General features: G+C 53.1%; 1 protein-coding gene across 1 annotated transcript; it reads right to left on the reverse strand.

Annotated features, from left to right (window-relative positions):
* Positions 1-1,313: 1,313 nt before the first annotated feature.
* pitpnbl (phosphatidylinositol transfer protein, beta, like) lies at positions 1,314-21,791 on the reverse strand. Its single transcript, XM_069186293.1, has 12 exons — positions 21,697-21,791; positions 21,353-21,383; positions 18,570-18,715; positions 16,842-16,933; positions 12,728-12,735; positions 12,480-12,554; positions 5,463-5,546; positions 4,246-4,323; positions 2,694-2,801; positions 2,484-2,606; positions 2,321-2,406; positions 1,314-1,783 (listed from the first exon to the last, which is right to left on the reverse strand). Exons 1-11 carry the CDS (start codon positions 21,714-21,716, stop codon positions 2,359-2,361), a joined length of 813 nt encoding a protein of 270 aa, XP_069042394.1. The 5' UTR covers positions 21,717-21,791; the 3' UTR covers positions 1,314-1,783; positions 2,321-2,358.
* Between the last annotated feature and the right edge of the window lie 395 nt (positions 21,792-22,186).

Raw genomic sequence — 22,186 nt, forward strand, 5'->3', positions numbered from 1 at the left:
AGCTCCCAGCTCCCAGCCCACTGGAGCCCAGCAGGGGGCGCTCTCACCCAGCTCCCAGCCCACTGGAGCCCAGCAGGGGGAGCCTGGCCAGTACCTGGAGGGGAGACTCCTGGGAGAGGGGTGAGTGGGGCCAGCAGGGGGCGCTCTCTCCCAGCTCCCAGCCCACTGGAGCCCAGCAGGGGGAGCCTGGCCAGTACCTGGAGGGGAGACTCCTGGGAGAGGGGTGAGTGGGGCCAGCAGGGGGCGCTCTCTCCCAGCTCCCAGCCCACTGGAGCCCAGCAGGGGGAGCCTGGCCAGTACCTGGAGGGGAGACTCCTGGGAGAGGGGTGAGTGGGGCCAGCAGGGGGCGCTCTCTCCCTGCTCCCAGCCCACTGGAGCCCAGCAGGGGGCGCTCTCTCCCTGCGCTCTGTATGTTTATCTTTGTGCCTCCTGTCCTGTTGTGTGTGTTTATTACTGAGGGAGTCTCAGTGATCTCCTCTCTCTCACTGTGTCTCCTGTCCTGCTGTGTGTGGTTATTACTGAGTCTCTGTGATCTCCTCTCTCTCACTGTCTCCCATCCTGCTGTGTGTGGTTTTTACTAAGGGAGTCTCTGTGATCTCCTCTCTCTCACTGTGTCTCCCGTCCTGCTGTGCGTTTATTACTGAGGGAGTCTCTGTGATCTCCTCTCTCTCTCCGTGTCTCCTGTCCTGCTGTGTGTGTTTATTACTGAGGGATTCTCTGTGATCTCCTCTCTCACTGTGTCTCCTGTCCTGTTGTGTGTGTTTATTACTGAGGGAGTCTCTGTGATCTCCTCTCTCACTGTGTCTCCTGTCCTGTTGTGTGTGTTTATTACTGAGGGATTCTCTGTGATCTCCTCTCTCTCACTGTGTCTCCCGTCCTGCTGTGCGTTTATTACTGAGGGAGTCTCTGTGATCTCCTCTCTCTCTCTCCATGTCTCCTGTCCTGCTGTGTGTGTTTATTACTGAGGGATTCTCTGTGATCTCCTCTCACTGTGTCTCCTGTCGTGTTGTGTGTTTATTACTGAGGGAGTCTCTGTGATCTCCTCTCTCTCTCACTGTGTCTCCTGTCCTGCTGTGTGTGTTTATTACTGAGGGCTTCTCTGTGATCTCCTCTCTCTCTCTCACTGTGTCTCCTGTCCTGCCGTGTGTGGGTATTACTGAGGGACTCTCTGTGATCTCCTTTCTCTCTCTCTCACTGTGCCTCCTGTCCTGCTGTGTGTGTTTATTAATGAGGGAGTCTCTGTGATCTCCTCTCTCTCACTGTGTCTCCCGTCCTGCTGTGTAGACAGATTAAAACACACAGCAGACAGAAAGATCAGAACAAGAGTCATGATTTTTATTTGTGTTCAGTGTTTCAGTCAGGCTGAACACTCTTACAATAGTCTTCTTAAATAAAGTGACTTTCTCAGCGATAACAACTGAAGTACAAACATGAACAACAGGACAAATTAAAAGAAACGATACAAAAAGATGACAATAATAATTACAATAAGAGAAAGGTAATATACTGTAGTTAAAAAACCCAAACTCGTTTGCGATAAGTGAAATGTGGATGGACACAGTTTGGCAGAAAACGATAGACAGGCGAGGTCTCTGATGTCACATCCTATCTGTGGGCTGAGGACTTCCTGTCTTGAAAAGGACGAGTGATGAAACTCATGCTGATTGGCTGCCGGGAGAGAGCCAGGGGGTCGGAGGGGCGGGGTTCTCAGCAGAAGGTGGCTCCGCCCCCTGTAGTGGCCAGTCTGCAGCCCCCCCTCACTCGTCCATAAAGACCTGTCTGTCTGCGAGAGACGCGAACAGCGATCAGGAGAGACAGACGCACATGCCTCACACAGAGAGACAGACAGGACAGGCAGCAGATCGGACTCCCTGACAGACAGACAGACAGGACAGGCAGCAGATCAGACTCCCTTACAGACAGACAGACAGGACAGGCAGCAGATCAGACTCCCTGACAGACAGACAGGACAGGCAGCAGATCAGACTCCCTGACAGACAGACAGGACAGGCAGCAGATCAGACTCCCTGACAGACAGACAGACAGGACAGGCAGCAGATCAGACTCCCTGACAGACAGACAGACAGGACAACAGACAGACAGGACAGGCAGCAGATCAGACTCCCTGACAGACAGACAGACAGGACAGGCAGCAGACCAGACTCCCTGACAGGAAGACTGACCGACAGACAGGACAGGTCAGGCAGCAGACCAGACTCCCTGACAGGAAGACTGACCGACAGACAGACAGGTCAGGCAGCAGACCAGACTCCCTGACAGGAGGACTGACAGACAGACAGACAGGCACACGGACACTGACCCCTCTCCCTCTCTCTCTCTCTCTCTCTCTTCCTCCAGCTAGTCCTCGCCGGCCTTCATGCCCCTCACCGGGCCCTGGTTCCGCATCTACGGGTCAGACAAAGCCGGGGGTCAGAGCAGCAGAGGGCCAGAACCGGGGGGCGGCCGGGCGACGGGGTCCGTACCTGGTCCAGCTCCCTCTGCGTCTCCTCCTCCATCGTCCGGATGTCCTCCATGGACAGCTCCACCCAGCGGTCTATCCAGCAGAACAGCTGTCTGTGAAAGTTGTTGAAGAGCCGCTTCTCCTGCTACTGGGAGGGAGAGCGAGGGGGGGGTTAATTCGGACAGGAAGCAGCCGGATGAGGGGGGGGTGGGGGGGTCAGCGCGTCTCTGACCTTGTGGATGAATTTCTCCACCCTGCCCTGCAGTCCCCACCAGCGGAAGTGGACAGTGACCAGCTTGTAGGCAGTCATGTGGGGCCAGTCACTAGTGTACAGCTCCTTCTACACAGAGAGAGAGAGAGAGAGAGGGGTTAATACAGACACACTGACTGGACACTCCAGTACATTAACACTGCACTGAGAGAGAGAGGGGTTCATACAGACACACTGACTGGACACTCCAGTACATTAACACTGCACTGAGAGAGAGAGGGGTTAATACACACACACTGACTGGACACTCCAGTACATTAACACTGCACTGAGAGAGAGAGGGGTTCATACACACACACTGACTGGACACTCCAGTACATTAACACTGCACTGAGAGAGAGAGGGGTTAATACAGACACACTGACTGGACACTCCAGTACATTAACACTGCACTGAGAGAGAGAGGGGTTAATACACACACACTGACTGGACACTCCAGTACATTAACACTGCACTGAGAGAGAGAGGGGTTCATACAGACACTGACTGGACACTCCAGTACATTAACACTGCACTGAGAGAGAGAGAGGTTCATACAGACACTGACTGGACACTCCAGTACATTAACACTGCACTGAGAGAGAGAGGGGTTAATACAGACACACTGACTGGACACTCCAGTACATTAACACTGCACTGAGAGAGAGAGAGGTTCATACAGACACTGACTGGACACTCCAGTACATTAACACTGCACTGAGAGAGAGAGGGGTTAATATACACACACTGACTGGACACTCCAGTACATTAACACTGCACTGAGAGAGAGAGGGGTTAATACACACACTGACTGGACACTCCAGTACATTAACACTGCACTGAGAGAGAGAGAGGTTCATACAGACACTGACTGGACACTCCAGTACATTAACACTGCACTGAGAGAGAGAGGGGTTAATACAGACACTGACTGGACACTCCAGTACATTAACACTGCACTGAGAGAGAGAGAGGTTCATACAGACACTGACTGGACACTCCAGTACATTAACACTGCACTGAGAGAGAGAGAGGTTCATACAGACACTGACTGGACACTCCAGTACATTAACACTGCACTGAGAGAGAGAGGGGTTCATACAGACACACTGACTGGACACTCCAGTACATTAACACTGCACTGAGAGAGAGAGAGGGGTTAATACAGACACACTGACTGGACACTCCAGTACATTAACACTGCACTGAGAGAGAGAGGGGTTAATACACACACACTGACTGGACACTCCAGTACATTAACACTGCACTGAGAGAGAGGGGTTAATACAGACACATTGACTGGACACTCCAGTACATTAACACTGCACTGAGAGAGAGAGGGGTTAATACAGACACACTGACTGGACACTCCAGTACATTAACACTGCACTGAGAGAGAGAGAGGTTCATACAGACACTGACTGGACACTCCAGTACATTAACACTGCACTGAGAGAGAGAGGGGTTAATACACATACACTGACTGGACACTCCAGTACATTAACACTGCACTGAGAGACAGGTGGGATATTACCTTCCAAGCCGGCCCCAGAGGTCCCCTCCCTGTCTTCTCTGAGTGAAAGGTTGCAGGATCTTCGTCTGGCTTGTAGTCCTGTTGGCGGACAGACAGACAGAGAGAGAGACAGCTGGATGTCTGCACACAGGGGCCCAGTGCCACAGTCAGGGTCACAGAGAGCAGAGACATGTGGGCCCACAGACACAGCGTCCGAGTCGGTTCTGGTCTGGGCTGGTGTGGGCTGACTGAACACACACACACAAACACACACTATGTGCAACAGTAAGCCAGACACACACATGCGTGCAAGAGGACACCAGACACACACACACGTGTGCAAGAGGATGCCAGTCACACCCACCCCCCAGTACGCCAGTCACACCCACCCCCCAGTACGCCAGACACACACACCCCCCAGTACGCCAGACACACACACCCCCCAGTACGCCAGTCACGCCCACCCCCCAGTACGCCAGTGACACACACACCCCCCAGTACGCCAGTCACGCCCACCCCCCAGTACGCCAGTCACGCCCACCCACCAGTACGCCAGTCACACCCACACCCCCCAGTACGCCAGTGACACACCCCCCAGTACGCCAGTGACACACACACCCCCCAGTACGCCAGTCACACCCACCCCCCAGTACGCCAGTGACACACACACCCCCCAGTACGCCAGTGACACACACACCCCCCAGTACGCCAGTGACACACACACCCCCCAGTACGCCAGTGACACACACCCCCCAGTATGCCAGTCACGCACACCCCCCAGTACGCCAGTGACACACACCCCCCAGTACGCCAGTCACGCACACCCCCCAGTACGCCAGTCACGCACCCCCCAGTACGCCAGTGACGCACACCCCCCAGTACGCCAGTCACGCACCCCCCAGTACGCCAGTGACACACACCCCCCAGTACGCCAGTGACACACACCCCCCAGTACGCCAGTGACACACCCCCCCAGTACGCCAGTCACGCACACCCCCCAGTACGCCAGTCACACACCCCCCAGTACGCCAGTCACGCCCACCCCCCAGTACGCCAGTGACACACACACCCCCCAGTACGCCAGTGACACACCCCCCAGTACGCCAGTGACGCCCACCCCCCAATACGCCAGTCACGCACCCCCCAGTACGCCAGTGACACCCACCCCCCAGTACGCCAGTCACACACCCCCCAGTACGCCAGTCACACACCCCCCAGTACGCCAGTCACACACTCACCTCGTCTGACACTTCAGCGCGGTCAGCAATATCGACAGGAAGGACCTCCACCTCCTCCCACGTCTCTGGAGGAAGACCGTGGACCTGAGGGGGGAGGGGGATAATACAGCCTCACAGACCCCCAGCAGCCCTGGGGTACACCCTGTTACACCCTGCCAACAACACTACACCCTGTTACACCCTGCCAACAACGCCACACCCTGTTACACCCTGCCAACAACGCCACACCCTGTTACACCCTGCCAACAACGCTACACCCTGTTACACCCTGCCAACAACACTACACCCTGTTACACCCTGCCAACAACGCTACACCCTGTTACACCCTGCCAACAACGCTACACCCTGCTACACCCTGTTACACCCTGCCAACAACGCTACACCCTGTTACACCCTGCCAACAACGCTACACCCTGTTACACCCTGCCAACAACGCTACACCCTGTTACACCCTGCCAACAACACTACACCCTGTTACACCCTGCCAACAACACTACACCCTGTTACACCCTGCCAACAACACTACACCCTGTTACACCCTGCCAACAACGCTACACCCTGTTACACCCTGCCAACAACGCTACACCCTGTTACACCCTGCCAACAACGCTACACCCTGTTACACCCTGTTACACCCTGCCAACAACACTACACCCTGCTACACCCTGTTACACCCTGCCAACAACGCTACACCCTGTTACACCCTGCCAACAACGCTACACCCTGTTACACCCTGTTACACCCAGCCAACAACGCTACACCCTGCTACACCCTGTTACACCCTGCCAACAACGCTACACCCTGTTACACCCTGCCAACAACGCTACACCCTGTTACACCCTGCCAACAACGCTACACCCTGTTACACCCTGCCAACAACGCCACACCCTGTTACACCCTGCCAACAACACTACACCCTGTTACACCCTGCCAACAACACTACACCCTGTTACACCCTGTTACACCCTGCCAACAACACTACACCCTGTTACACCCTGTTACACCCTGCCAACAACGCCACACCCTGTTACACCCTGCCAACAACACTACACCCTGCTACACGCTGTTACACCCTGCCAACAACGCTACACCCTGTTACACCCTGCCAACAACGCTACACCCTGTTACACCCTGTTACACCCTGCCAACAACACTACACCCTGCTACACCCTGCTACACCCTGCCAACAACGCCACACCCCGCTACACCCTGCCAACAACGCCACACCCCGCTACACCCTGCCAACAACGCCACACCCCGCTACACCCTGCCAACAACGCCACACCCCGCTACACCCTGCCAACAACGCCACACCCCGTTACACCCTGCCAACAACGCCACACCCCGTTACACCCTGCCAACAACGCCACACCCCGTTACACCCTGCCAACAACGCCACACCCTGTTACACCCTGCCAACAACGCTACACCCTGTTACACCCTGTTACACCCTGCCAACAACGCCACACCCTGTTACACCCTGCCAACAACGCCACACCCTGTTACACCCTGCCAACAACGCTACACCCTGCCAACAACGCTACACCCTGCCAACAACGCTACACCCTGCCAACAACGCCACACCCTGTTACACCCTGCCAACAACGCCACACCCTGTTACACCCTGCCAACAACGCTACACCCTGTTACACCCTGCCAACAACGCTACACCGTTACACCCTGCCAACGACGCTACACCCTGTTACACCCTGCCAACAACGCCACACCCTGTTACACCCTGCCAACAACGCCACACCCTGTTACACCCTGCCAACAACGCTACACCCTGCCAACAACGCTACACCCTGTTACACCCTGCCAACAACGCCACACCGTTACACCCTGCCAACGCTACACCCTGTTACACCCTGCCAACAACGCTACACCCTGTTACACCCTGCCACACCCTGCCAACAACGCTACACCGTTACACCCTGCCAACAACGCTACACCCTGTTACACCCTGCCAACAACGCTACACCCTGTTACACCCTGCCAACAACACTACACCCTGTTACACCCTGCCAACAACACTACACCCTGTTACACCCTGCCAACAACGCCACACCCTGTTACACCCTGTTACACCCTGCCAACAACGCTACACCCTGTTACACCCTGCCAACAACGCCACACCCTGTTACACCCTGTTACACCCTGCCAACAACACTACACCCTGTTACACCCTGCCAACAACACTACACCCTGTTACACCCTGCCAACAACGCTACACCCTGTTACACCCTGCCAACAACGCCACACCCTGTTACACCCTGTTACACCCTGCCAACAACACTACACCCTGTTACACCCTGCCAACAACACTACACCCTGCCAACGACGCTACACCCTGTTACACCCTGCCAACAACGCTACACCCTGTTACACCCTGCCAACAACACTACACCCTGTTACACCCTGCCAACAACGCTACACCCTGCCAACAACGCTACACCGTTACACCCTGCCAACAACGCTACACCCTGTTACACCCTGCCAACAACACTACACCCTGTTACACCCTGCCAACAACGCTACACCCTGTTACACCCTGTTACACCCTGCCAACAACGCTACACCCTGTTACACCCTGTTACACCCTGCCAACAACGCTACACCCTGTTACACCCTGCCAACAACACTACACCCTGTTACACCCTGCCAACAACGCTACACCCTGTTACACCCTGCCAACAACGCTACACCCTGTTACACCCTGCCAACAACGCTACACCCTGTTACACCCTGTTACACCCTGCCAACAACGCCACACCCTGTTACACCCTGCCAACAACGCTACACCCTGTTACACCCTGTTACACCCTGCCAACAACGCTACACCCTGCCAACAACACCACACCCTGTTACACCCTGCCAACGCTACACCCTGTTACACCCTGCCAACGCTACACCCTGTTACACCCTGCCAACAACACTACACCCTGTTACACCCTGCCAACAACGCTACACCCTGTTACACCCTGTTACACCCTGCCAACAACGCTACACCCTGTTACACCCTGCCAACAACGCTACACCCTGCCAACAACGCCACACCCTGTTACACCCTGCCAACAACGCTACACCCTGTTACACCCTGTTACACCCTGCCAACAACGCCACACCCTGTTACACCCTGCCAACAACGCTACACCCTGTTACACCCTGCCAACAACGCTACACCCTGTTACACCCTGCCAACAACGCTACACCCTGCCAACAACGCCACACCCTGTTACACCCTGCCAACAACGCTACACCCTGTTACACCCTGTTACACCCTGCCAACAACGCTACACCCTGTTACACCCTGCCAACAACGCTACACCCTGCCAACAACGCTACACCCTGCCAACAACGCCACACCCTGTTACACCCTGTTACACCCTGCCAACAACGCTACACCCTGTTACACCCTGCCAACAACGCTACACCCTGTTACACCCTGCCAACAACGCCACACCCTGTTACACCCTGCCAACAACGCTACACCGTTACACCCTGTTACACCCTGCCAACAACGCCACACCCTGTTACACCCTGCCAACAACGCTACACCCTGTTACACCCTGCCAACAACGCTACACCGTTACACCCTGCCAACAACGCTACACCCTGTTACACCCTGTTACACCCTGCCAACAACGCTACACCCTGCCAACAACGCCACACCCTGTTACACCCTGCCAACAACGCCACACCCTGTTACACCCTGCCAACAACGCCACACCCTGTTACACCCTGCCAACAACGCCACACCCTGTTACACCCTGCCAACAACGCTACACCCTGTTACACCCTGCCAACAACGCCACACCCTGTTACACCCTGCCAACAACGCCACACCCTGTTACACCCTGCCAACAACGCTACACCCTGTTACACCCTGTTACACCCTGCCAACAACGCCACACCCTGTTACACCCTGCCAACAACGCCACACCCTGTTACACCCTGCCAACAACGCCACACCCTGTTACACCCTGCCAACAACGCCACACCCTGTTACACCCTGCCAACGACGCCACACCCTGCCAACGACGCTACACCCTGTTACACCCTGCCAACAACGCTACACCCTGTTACACCCTGTTACACCCTGCCAACAACGCTACACCCTGTTACACCCTGTTACACCCTGCCAACAACGCTACACCCTGTTACACCCTGTTACACCCTGCCAACAACGCTACACCCTGTTACACCCTGTTACACCCTGCCAACAACGCCACACCCTGTTACACCCTGTTACACCCTGCCAACAACGCTACACCCTGTTACACCCTGCCAACAACGCTACACCCTGTTACACCCTGCCAACAACGCTACACCCTGTTACACCCTGCCAACAACGCTACACCCTGCCAACAACGCCACACCCTGTTACACCCTGCCAACAACGCCACACCCTGTTACACCCTGCCAACAACGCCACACCCTGTTACACCCTGCCAACAACGCCACACCCTGTTACACCCTGCCAACAACGCCACACCCTGCCAACGACGCCACACCCTGTTACACCCTGCCAACAACGCTACACCCTGTTACACCCTGTTACACCCTGCCAACAACGCTACACCCTGTTACACCCTGTTACACCCTGCCAACAACGCTACACCCTGTTACACCCTGTTACACCCTGCCAACAACGCTACACCCTGTTACACCCTGTTACACCCTGCCAACAACGCCACACCCTGTTACACCCTGCCAACAACGCCACACCCTGTTACACCCTGCCAACAACGCCACACCCTGTTACACCCTGCCAACAACGCCACACCCTGTTACACCCTGCCAACAACGCCACACCCTGTTACACCCTGTTACACCCTGCCAACAACGCCACACCCTGTTACACCCTGCCAACAACGCCACACCCTGTTACACCCTGCCAACGACGCTACACCCTGCCAACAACGCTACACCCTGTTACACCCTGCCAACAACGCTACACCCTGTTACACCCTGCCAACAACGCTACACCCTGTTACACCCTGCCAACAACGCCACACCCTCTTACACCCTGTTACACCCTGCCAACAACGCCACACCCTGTTACACCCTGCCAACAACGCTACACCCTGTTACACCCTGCCAACAACGCCACACCCTGTTACACCCTGCCAACAACGCCACACCCTGTTACACCCTGCCAACAACGCTACACCCTGTTACACCCTGCCAACAACGCCACACCCTGTTACACCCTGTTACACCCTGCCAACAACGCCACACCCTGTTACACCCTGCCAACAACGCCACACCCTGTTACACCCTGCCAACGACGCTACACCCTGCCAACAACGCTACACCCTGTTACACCCTGCCAACAACGCTACACCCTGTTACACCCTGCCAACAACGCTACACCCTGTTACACCCTGCCAACAACGCCACACCCTGTTACACCCTGCCAACAACGCCACACCCTGCCAACGACGCTACACCCTGTTACACCCTGCCAACAACGCCACACCCTGTTACACCCTGCCAACAACGCCACACCCTGCCAACGACGCTACACCCTGTTACACCCTGCCAACGACGCCACACCCTGTTACACCCTGCCAACAACGCCACACCCTGTTACACCCTGCCAACAACGCCACACCCTGTTACACCCTGCCAACAACGCCACACCCTGCCAACGACGCTACACCCTGTTACACCCTGCCAACAACGCTACACCCTGTTACACCCTGCCAACAACGCTACACCCTGTTACACCCTGTTACACCCTGCCAACAACGCTACACCCTGTTACACCCTGCCAACAACGCTACACCCTGTTACACCCTGTTACACCCTGCCAACAACACTACACCCTGTTACACCCTGCCAACAAGGCTACACCCTGTTACACCCTGCCAACAACGCTACACCCTGTTACACCCTGCCAACAACGCTACACCCTGTTACACCCTGCCAACAACACTACACCCTGTTACACCCTGCCAACAACGCTACACCCTGTTACACCCTGCCAACAACGCTACACCCTGTTACACCCTGCCAACAACGCCACACCCTGCCAACGACGCTACACCCTGTTACACCCTGCCAACAACGCTACACCCTGTTACACCCTGCCAACAACACTACACCCTGTTACACCCTGCCAACAACGCTACACCCTGTTACACCCTGTTACACCCTGCCAACAACACTACACCCTGTTACACCCTGCCAACAAGGCTACACCCTGTTACACCCTGCCAACAACGCTACACCCTGTTACACCCTGCCAACAACGCTACACCCTGTTACACCCTGCCAACAACGCTACACCCTGTTACACCCTGCCAACAACGCTACACCCTGTTACACCCTGCCAACAACGCTACACCCTGTTACACCCTGCCAACAACGCTACACCCTGTTACACCCTGCCAACAACGCTACACCCTGTTACACCCTGCCAACAACGCTACACCCTGTTACACCCTGCCAACAACGCTACACCCTGTTACACCCTGCCAACAACGCTACACCCTGTTACACCCTGCCAACAACGCTACACCCTGTTACACCCTGCCAACAACGCTACACCCTGTTACACCCTGCCAACAACGCTACACCCTGTTACACCCTGCCAACAACGCTACACCCTGTTACACCCTGCCAACAACGCTACACCCTGTTACACCCTGCCAACAACGCTACACCCTGTTACACCCTGCCAACAACGCTACACCCTGTTACACCCTGCCAACAACGCTACACCCTGTTACACCCTGCCAACAACGCTACACCCTGTTACACCCTGCCAACAACGCTACACCCTGTTACACCCTGTTACACCCTGCCAACAACACTACACCCTGTTACACCCTGTTACACCCTGCCAACAACACTACACCCTGTTACACCCTGCCAACAACACTACACCCTGTTACACCCTGTTACACCCTGCCAACAACGCTACACCCTGCCAAGCACGGCTACACAAGGCTTCACCCTGTTAAACAGGGCTCCCCCCTGCTCCGCCCTGCGACTGTGTCTCCCACTTACGTTCTCACTGGTGCCCATGTCCGGCTTGTGCCAGGTCTCTATCTTGATGAAGAAGTCATCCTTCATATATTCGTTCTTCAGGGAGAGACAGAGAGAGAGAGAGAGAGAGAGAGAACGTGTCAGCTCACACCCTCTCTGAGCACAGCGAGCACTCAACACCGGCGCCCCGCCCACAGACTGACACTGGCGCACACAGGCAGCCACCAACACCCACAACATCACTGACGGAGAGGCACCCAGCGTCTTACCGTGACGACTGCAGACAGGACACAGCGGCCAGCCATAGAAGGGAGAAGAAACACACAGTAAGAAATCAACACGTGTCACACCCAAGTGTTCAAAACACAGACCCTAATACAGACCCCAGAGACACTCCTCACACAGAGAGATGAATACAGACCCTAATACAGACCCCAGAGACACTCCTCACACAGAGAGATGAACACAGACCCTAATACAGACCCCAGAGACACTCCTCACACAGAGAGATAAACACAGACTCTAATACAGACCCCAGAGACACTCCTCACACAGAGAGATTAACACAGACCCTAATACAGACCCCAGAGACACTCCTCACACAGAGAGATGAACACAGACCCTAATACAGACCACAGAGACACTCCTCACACAGAGAGATGAACACAGACCCTAATACAGACCCCAGAGACACTCCTCACACAGAGAGATGAACACAGGCCCTAATACAGACCCCAGAGACACTCCTCACACAGAGAGATGAACACAAACCCTAATACAGACCCCAGCGACACTCCTCACACAGGGAGATGAACACAGACCCTAATACAGACCCCAGAGACACTCCTCACACAGAGAGATGAACACAAACCCTAATACAGACCCCAGAGACACTCCTCACACAGAGAGATGAACACAGACCCTAATACAGACCACAGAGACACTCCTCACACAGAGAGATGAACACAGATCCTAATACAGACCCCAGAGACACTCCTCACACAGAGAGATGAACACAGGCCCTAATACAGACCCCAGAGACACTCCTCACACAGAGAGATGAACACAAACCCTAATACAGACCCCAGCGACACTCCTCACACAGGGAGATGAACACAGACCCTAATACAGACCCCAGAGACACTCCTCACACAGAGAGATGAACACAAACCCTAATACAGACCCCAGAGACACTCCTCACACAGAGAGATGAACACAGGCCCTAATACAGACCCCAGAGACTCTCCTCACACCGAGAGATCAATACAGACCCTAATACAGACCCCAGAGACACTCCTCACACAGAGAGATGAACACAGACCCTAATACAGACCCCAGAGACACTCCTCACACCGAGAGATGAACACAGACCCTAATACACATCCCAGAGACACTCCTCACACAGGGAGATGAACACAGACCCTAATACAGACCCCAGAGACACTCCTCACACAGAGAGATGAATACAGACCCTAACACAGACCCCAGAGACACTCCTCACACAGAGAGATGAACACAGACCCTAATACAGACCCCAGAGACACTCCTCACACAGAGAGATGAACACAGACCCTAATACAGACCCCAGAGACACTCCTCACACAGAGAGATGAACACAGACCCTAATACAGACCCCAGAGACACTCCTCACACAGAGAGATGAACACAGACCCTAATACAGACCCCAGAGACACTCCTCACACAGAGAGAAGAACACAGACCCTAATACAGACCCCAGAGACACTCCTCACACAGAGAGATGAACACAGACCCTAATACAGACCCCAGAGACACTCCTCACACAGAGAGATGAACACAGACCCTAATACAGACCCCAGAGACACTCCTCACACAGAGAGATGAACACAGATCCTAATACAGACCCCAGAGACACTCCTCACACAGAGAGATGAACACAGGCCCTAATACAGACCCCAGAGACACTCCTCACACAGAGAGATGAACACAGGCCCTAATACAGACCCCAGAGACACTCCTCACACAGAGAGATGAACACAGGCCCTAATACAGACCCCAGAGACACTCCTCACACAGAGAGATGAACACAGGCCCTAATACAGACCCCAGAGACACTCCTCACACAGAGAGATGAACACAAACCCTAATACAGACCCCAGCGACACTCCTCACACAGGGAGATGAACACAGACCCTAATACAGACCCCAGAGACACTCCTCACACAGGGAGATGAACACAGACCCTAATACAGACCCCAGAGACACTCCTCACACAGAGAGATGAACACAGGCCCTAATACAGACCCCAGAGACACTCCTCACACAGGGAGATGAACACAGACCCTAATACAGACCCCAGAGACACTCCTCACACAGAGAGATGAACACAGGCCCTAATACAGACCCCAGAGACTCTCCTCACACCGAGAGATCAATACAGACCCTAATACAGACCCCAGAGACACTCCTCACACAGAGAGATGAACACAGACCCTAATACAGACCCCAGAGACACTCCTCACACCGAGAGATGAACACAGACCCTAATACAGACCCCAGAGACACTCCTCACACAGGGAGATGAACACAGACCCTAACACAGACCCCAGAGACACTCCTCACACAGAGAGATGAATACAGACCCTAACACAGACCCCAGAGACACTCCTCACACAGAGAGATGAACACAGACCCTAATACAGACCCCAGAGACACTCCTCACACAGAGAGATGAACACAGACCCTAATACAGACCCCAGAGACACTCCTCACACAGAGAGATGAACACAGACCCTAATACAGACCCCAGAGACACTCCTCACACAGAGAGATGAACACAGACCCTAATACAGACCCCAGAGACACTCCTCACACAGAGAGATGAACACAGACCCTAATACAGACCCCAGAGACACTCCTCACACAGAGAGATGAACACAGACCCTAATACAGACCCCAGAGACACTCCTCACACAGAGAGATGAACACAGACCCTAATACAGACCCCAGAGACACTCCTCACACAGAGAGATGAACACAGACCCTAATACAGACCCCAGAGACACTCCTCACACAGAGAGATGAACACAGACCCTAATACAGACCCCAGAGACACTCCTCACACAGAGAGATGAACACAGACCCTAATACAGACCCCAGAGACACTCCTCACACAGAGAGATGAACACAGACCCTAATACAGACCCCAGAGACACTCCTCACACAGAGAGATGAACACAGACCCTAATACAGACCCCAGAGACACTCCTCACACAGAGAGATGAACACAGACCCTAATACAGACCCCAGAGACACTCCTCACACAGAGAGATGAACACAGACCCTAATACAGACCCCAGAGACACTCCTCACACAGAGAGATGAAGACAGACCCTAATACAGACCCCAGAGACACTCCTCACACAGAGATGAACACAGACCCTAATAAGACCCCAGAGACACTCCTCACACAGAGAGATGAAGACAGACCCTAATACAGACCCCAGAGACACTCCTCACACAGAGAGATGAACACAGACCCCAGAGACACTCCTCACACAGAGAGATGAACACAGACCCTAATACAGACCCCAGAGACACTCCTCACACAGAGAGATGAAGACAGACCCTAATACAGACCCCAGAGACACTCCTCACACAGAGAGATGAAGACAGACCCTAATACAGACCCCAGAGACACTCCTCACACAGAGAGATGAACACAGACCCTAATACAGACCCCAGAGACACTCCTCACACAGAGAGAAGAACACAGACCCTAATACAGACCCCAGAGACACTCCTCACACAGAGAGATGAACACAGACCCTAATACAGACCCCAGAGACACTCCTCACACAGAGAGATGAACACAGACCCTAATACAGACCCCAGAGACACTCCTCACACAGAGAGATGAATACAGATTCTAATACAGACCCCAGAGACACTCCTCACACAGAGAGATGAACACAGACCCTAATACAGACCCCAGAGACACTCCTCACACAGAGAGATGAACACAGACCCTAATACAGACCCCAGAGACACTCCTCACACAGAGAGATGAAGACAGACCCTAATACAGACCCCAGAGACACTCCTCACACAGAGATGAACACAGACCCTAATAAGACCCCAGAGACACTCCTCACACAGAGAGATGAAGACAGACCCTAATACAGACCCCAGAGACACTCCTCACACAGAGAGATGAACACAGACCCCAGAGACACTCCTCACACAGAGAGATGAACACAGACCCTAATACAGACCCCAGAGACACTCCTCACACAGAGAGATGAACACAGACCCCAATACAGACCCCAGAGACACTACTTATTGTTTTGTTTTCTGAATGATAACAGGAGAGAGGACAAGAGAGCTGTGCTGCGTGATACTGACTCGTGCGACAGTAGGGATAGGCGTTCCAGGCTTTCTCATGGAAAACCAGGGCTCCCTCCGGCGCAAACATCTGGATGAAGCTGGGAACCTTACTGAGAGCATGAGAGAGTGAGAGAGAGAGCGAGAGGTTAATACGTGACCGAGAGAACGAGGACAGTATGAAATAGTGTATCCTAGCTGATCCATCCGACAGTTTTCACTCCCATCAGGGTGGCATCCGAATTCAATTCATTCAGTTTCAGTTCATCTCTAGAGTTCAAAGTTCACCGTCATCATACTCGTACCCAGGACTATGGTCTGATGAAAGGCAATTTATCCACAGTAGCTCTCAGACGGTAAGCAGCACAGGAAACAACAACTACAATTGTGTAAGAAAAGACAGACAGAGACAACAGATCATGCGCCACACGACAACAGGAAACAGGCACAGTGCCACACGACAACAGGAAACAGGCACTGTGCAAAACAGCAAGAGTTGTGCAAAATCACACGTCAACAGAATGAAAAGGATGTGAAATTATGGGGAGTGAAGGTCTCGACCTGTGAGGCAGAGGCAGGTGTCAGTGTGATGAAGAGAGAGGCACTGTGAGGTTCAGAGGCTGGGAGTTTAACAGTTTGACAGTGCTGGGGTAAGCACTGTCTCCGAGTCTGGCAGTCCGGGCCCGGACGCTCTGGTACAGCGCCTTTCACACTGATAAAAGCTGAAAACTTGAACTTGAACTTTACTGCCATATGTAACCGGTACTGGTCCAATGGAATTCTTACTGACAGGAAGTCTCTCGATTGTAAAACAGGTGTAAAAAACAAAACAAAGTGCAAACAGTGCATCAGGACAATATAGAAACAAACAATAGACAATGTGCAAGTAAACATGTAGACAGTTTGAATGTAAACAATACAGACGTGTAAACAGTGACTGGAGATGTGCGATAGATAAGAAATCATAAAGAGGTAGATGGTGATGGTGTAGGTGTCTCACTGCCAGTCTCACTGCTTGTGGATAGAAGCTATTGAAGAATCTGGTGGTCAGTGTCCGTATGCTCTTGTATCTCTTGCCTGAGGGCAGTGGGGTGAAGAGCTCATGCCCGGGGTGGTGACTGTCCTCTGTGATGGCCAGAATCCTACCACGGCAGCGGTCCTCATAGAGCTGTTTAATCTCGGTGAGACCGCAGCCGATGATCTTCTGGGCCATATTGACCATTCTCTGCAGTGCCTTTCTTTCCCGCGAAGAGGTGTTGCCGTTTGAATGTAAACAATACAGACGTGTAAACAGTGCCTGGAGATGTGCGATAGATAAGGAATCACAATGAGGTGGATGTGATGGTGTAGCTGTGGTCCGAGGGGCCTGGCTCAGTGTGTTCGCCAGTCTCACTGCTCACTGAGGCGCTTATACCCAGGAGGCAGGCTGACAGCAGGAAGCAGAAAGGGGCATCACCCCCGCCCGCAATTCAATTCATCTTCATATAGCGCCTTGCCCCGCAGGGCTGCCCCCCGAGGCGCTGGACAAGAGCCGGGCGACAGGACACGACCTCACAGTCCAGCGGGGGGGGGGAGGCCGGCTGACCCCGGAGGAGAGGCACCCAAGACCCCCCTGGAAGGAGGGAAAAACCGAAACCTCTGGGGGGGTTCGACAGTGCGCTGGGCTCCGCGGCTCTCTGGGGACTGCCGAGGCCCCCACCCCGCCACGGAGGGGCGGCCCCGCGCGCGAGGGGGGACCGGGAGACTGACCTGTGAATGTGGTAGATCTTGTGGGTGTACTGTCCTCTCTCCCCCTCCTTCTCGTACGGCTCGTTCCTCAGCACCTCGATCCCCTCTCCCCCCCCAGTGTTGTTCTTACTGGCCTCAGCCACTGAATACAGCTGACCGACCTGGTACTGGGAGAGAGAGAGAGGGGTTAATACACACACACTGACTGGACACTCCAGTACATTAACACTGCACTGAGAGAGAGAGGGGTTCATACAGACACACTGACTGGACACTCCAGTACATTAACACTGCACTGAGAGAGAGGGGTTCATACAGACACACTGACTGGACACTCCAGTACATTAACACTGCACTGAGAGAGAGGGGTTCATACACACACTGACTGGACACTCCAGTACATTAACACTGCACTGAGAGAGAGAGGGGTTCATACACACACACTGACTGGACACCCCAGTACATTAACACTGCACTGAGAGAGAGAGGGGTTAATACAGACACACTGACTGGACACTCCAGTACATTAACACTGCACTGAGAGAGAGGGGTTAATACAGACACACTGACTGGACACTCCAGTACATGAACACTGCACTGAGAGAGAGAGGGGTTCATACAGACACACTGACTGGACACTCCAGTACATTAACACTGCACTGAGAGAGAGAGGGGTTCATACAGACACACTGACTGGACACTCCAGTACATTAACACTGCACTGAGAGAGAGAGGGGTTAATACACACACACTGACTTGACACTCCAGTACATTAACACTGCACTGAGAGAGAGAGGGGTTCATACAGACACACTGACTGGACACTCCAGTACATTAACACTGCACTGAGAGAGAGAGGGGTTAATACACACACACTGACTGGACACTCCAGTACATTAACACTGCACTGAGAGAGAGAGGGGTTAATACACACACACTGACTGGACACTCCAGTACATTAACACTGCACTGAGAGAGAGAGGGGTTAATACAGACACACTGACTGGACACTCCAGTACATTAACACTTCACTGAGAGAGAGAGGGGTTCATACAGACACACTGACTGGACACTCCAGTACATTAACACTGCACTGAGAGAGAGAGGGGTTCATACAGACACACTGACTGGACACTCCAGTACATTAACACTGCACTGAGAGAGAGAGGGGTTCATACAGACACACTGACTGGACACTCCAGTACATTAACACTGCACTGAGAGAGAGAGGGGTTAATACACACACACTGACTTGACACTCCAGTACATTAACACTGCACTGAGAGAGAGAGGGGTTCATACAGACACACTGACTGGACACTCCAGTACATTAACACTGCACTGAGAGAGAGGGGTTAATACACACACACTGACTTGACACTCCAGTACATTAACACTTCACTGAGAGAGAGAGGGGTTCATACAGACACACTGACTGGACACTCCAGTACATGAACACTGCACTGAGAGAGAGAGGGGTTAATACAGACACACTGACTGGACACTCCAGTACATTAACACTGCACTGAGAGAGAGAGAGGGGTTCATACAGACACACTGACTGGACACTCCAGTACATTAACACTGCACTGAGAGAGAGGGGTTCATACAGACACACTGACTGGACACTCCAGTACATTAACACTGCACTGAGAGAGAGAGGGGTTAATACACACACACTGACTGGACACTCCAGTACATTAACACTGCACTGAGAGAGAGAGGGGTTAATACACACACACTGACTGGACACTCCAGTACATTAACACTGCACTGAGAGAGAGAGGGGTTAATACAGACACACTGACTGGACACTCCAGTACATTAACACTGCACTGAGAGAGAGAGGGGTTAATACAGACACACTGACTGGACACTCCAGTACATTAACACTTCACTGAGAGAGAGAGGGGTTCATACAGACACACTGACTGGACACTCCAGTACATGAACACTGCACTGAGAGAGAGAGGGGTTAATACAGACACACTGACTGGACACTCCAGTACATTAACACTGCACTGAGAGAGAGAGAGGGGTTCATACAGACACACTGACTGGACACTCCAGTACATTAACACTGCACTGAGAGAGAGGGGTTCATACAGACACACTGACTGGACACTCCAGTACATTAACACTGCACTGAGAGAGAGAGGGGTTAATACACACACACTGACTGGACACTCCAGTACATTAACACTGCACTGAGAGAGAGAGGGGTTAATACACACACACACTGACTGGACACTCCAGTACATTAACACTGCACTGAGAGAGAGAGGGGTTAATACAGACACACTGACTGGACACTCCAGTACATTAACACTGCACTGAGAGAGAGAGGGGTTAATACAGACACACTGACTGGACACTCCAGTACATTAACACTGCACTGAGAGAGAGAGGGGTTAATACAGACACACTGACTGGACACTCCAGTACATTAACACTGCACTGAGAGAGAGGGGTTCATACAGACACACTGACTGGACACTCCAGTACATGAACACTACACTGAGAGAGAGAGGGGTTAATACACACACACTGACTGGACACTCCAGTACATGAACACTGCACTGAGAGAGAGAGGGGTTCATACAGACACACTGACTGGACACTCCAGTACATTAACACTGCACTGAGAGAGAGAGGGGTTAATACACACACACTGACTGGACACTCCAGTACATTAACACTGCACTGAGAGAGAGAGGGGGGTTAATACACACACACTGAGAGAGAGAGAGAGGGGGGTTAATACACACACGCTGAGAGAGAGAGGGGTTCATACAGACTCTTACCTCCTCTACAGAACATGGCAGCAGGACTCGGCTGTGGAGAGGAGAGAGATGAATTATTCGAATACCCAGAACGACTGCTGTTCCGAAAAGGTTTAAGAAATAACTAGAAATAAACGGATGCACACGAGGCAGAAAAGCAAGCCAAACGATGTAAAAATAACAATAAATCAGGGAAAACAAGAGGCCATCGGGCTGTTGAACGAGTCGCTCCGACCCGCGGCATCTCTCACTGAGAAGACGCCATCAGGCCTGTGGCTCCGATGGACCGGCGCCACGATCGCATTATGCGAGTTTAGGAGTCGTGCAGTTCGACACGATTGACTGAGATTTTCAACGGTCCTTACTATTCTTTAATGAGCACCATCACGGATGGACGCGTCCTCCTGTGTGCCGGAAGCTGGGAACGCCGGCTGACTCAGGGAGATGACGTGACGTCACACGGGCGCGCCGCCGCGCTGCGTCCCGGTGCGCTGAGGCCGCCATGATGGTAAGGTCAGCATGGTGATGGTGAGGTCAGCATGCTGATGATGCACGTCCCCGGAGAGATTGCAATTATAATAATAATAATAATAACAATCATCATCATCATCATCATCATTTATTATTTTGTAGACTGAATTATTATTATTATAAATATAAATATATTGCACAGGTCCCTGGCATATATTGCCCAAAAACAGTTTTAAACAGGAAAAAGAAAAGGGGCAGACGTGTCAGTTTACTGTTCAGTCCAGAAACAGGTCACTGTCAGTGTTGCCTCTGCAAGGTGGCAACATCGACATTGAATCTTATCTTGAACAACTCTATCTTGTGCTGTGACTCTCTTAGCGGTTA

This window comes from Lepisosteus oculatus, unplaced genomic scaffold (genome assembly GCF_040954835.1).
Source record: "Lepisosteus oculatus isolate fLepOcu1 unplaced genomic scaffold, fLepOcu1.hap2 HAP2_SCAFFOLD_366, whole genome shotgun sequence".
NCBI classification, from domain to species: domain Eukaryota; kingdom Metazoa; phylum Chordata; class Actinopteri; order Semionotiformes; family Lepisosteidae; genus Lepisosteus; species Lepisosteus oculatus.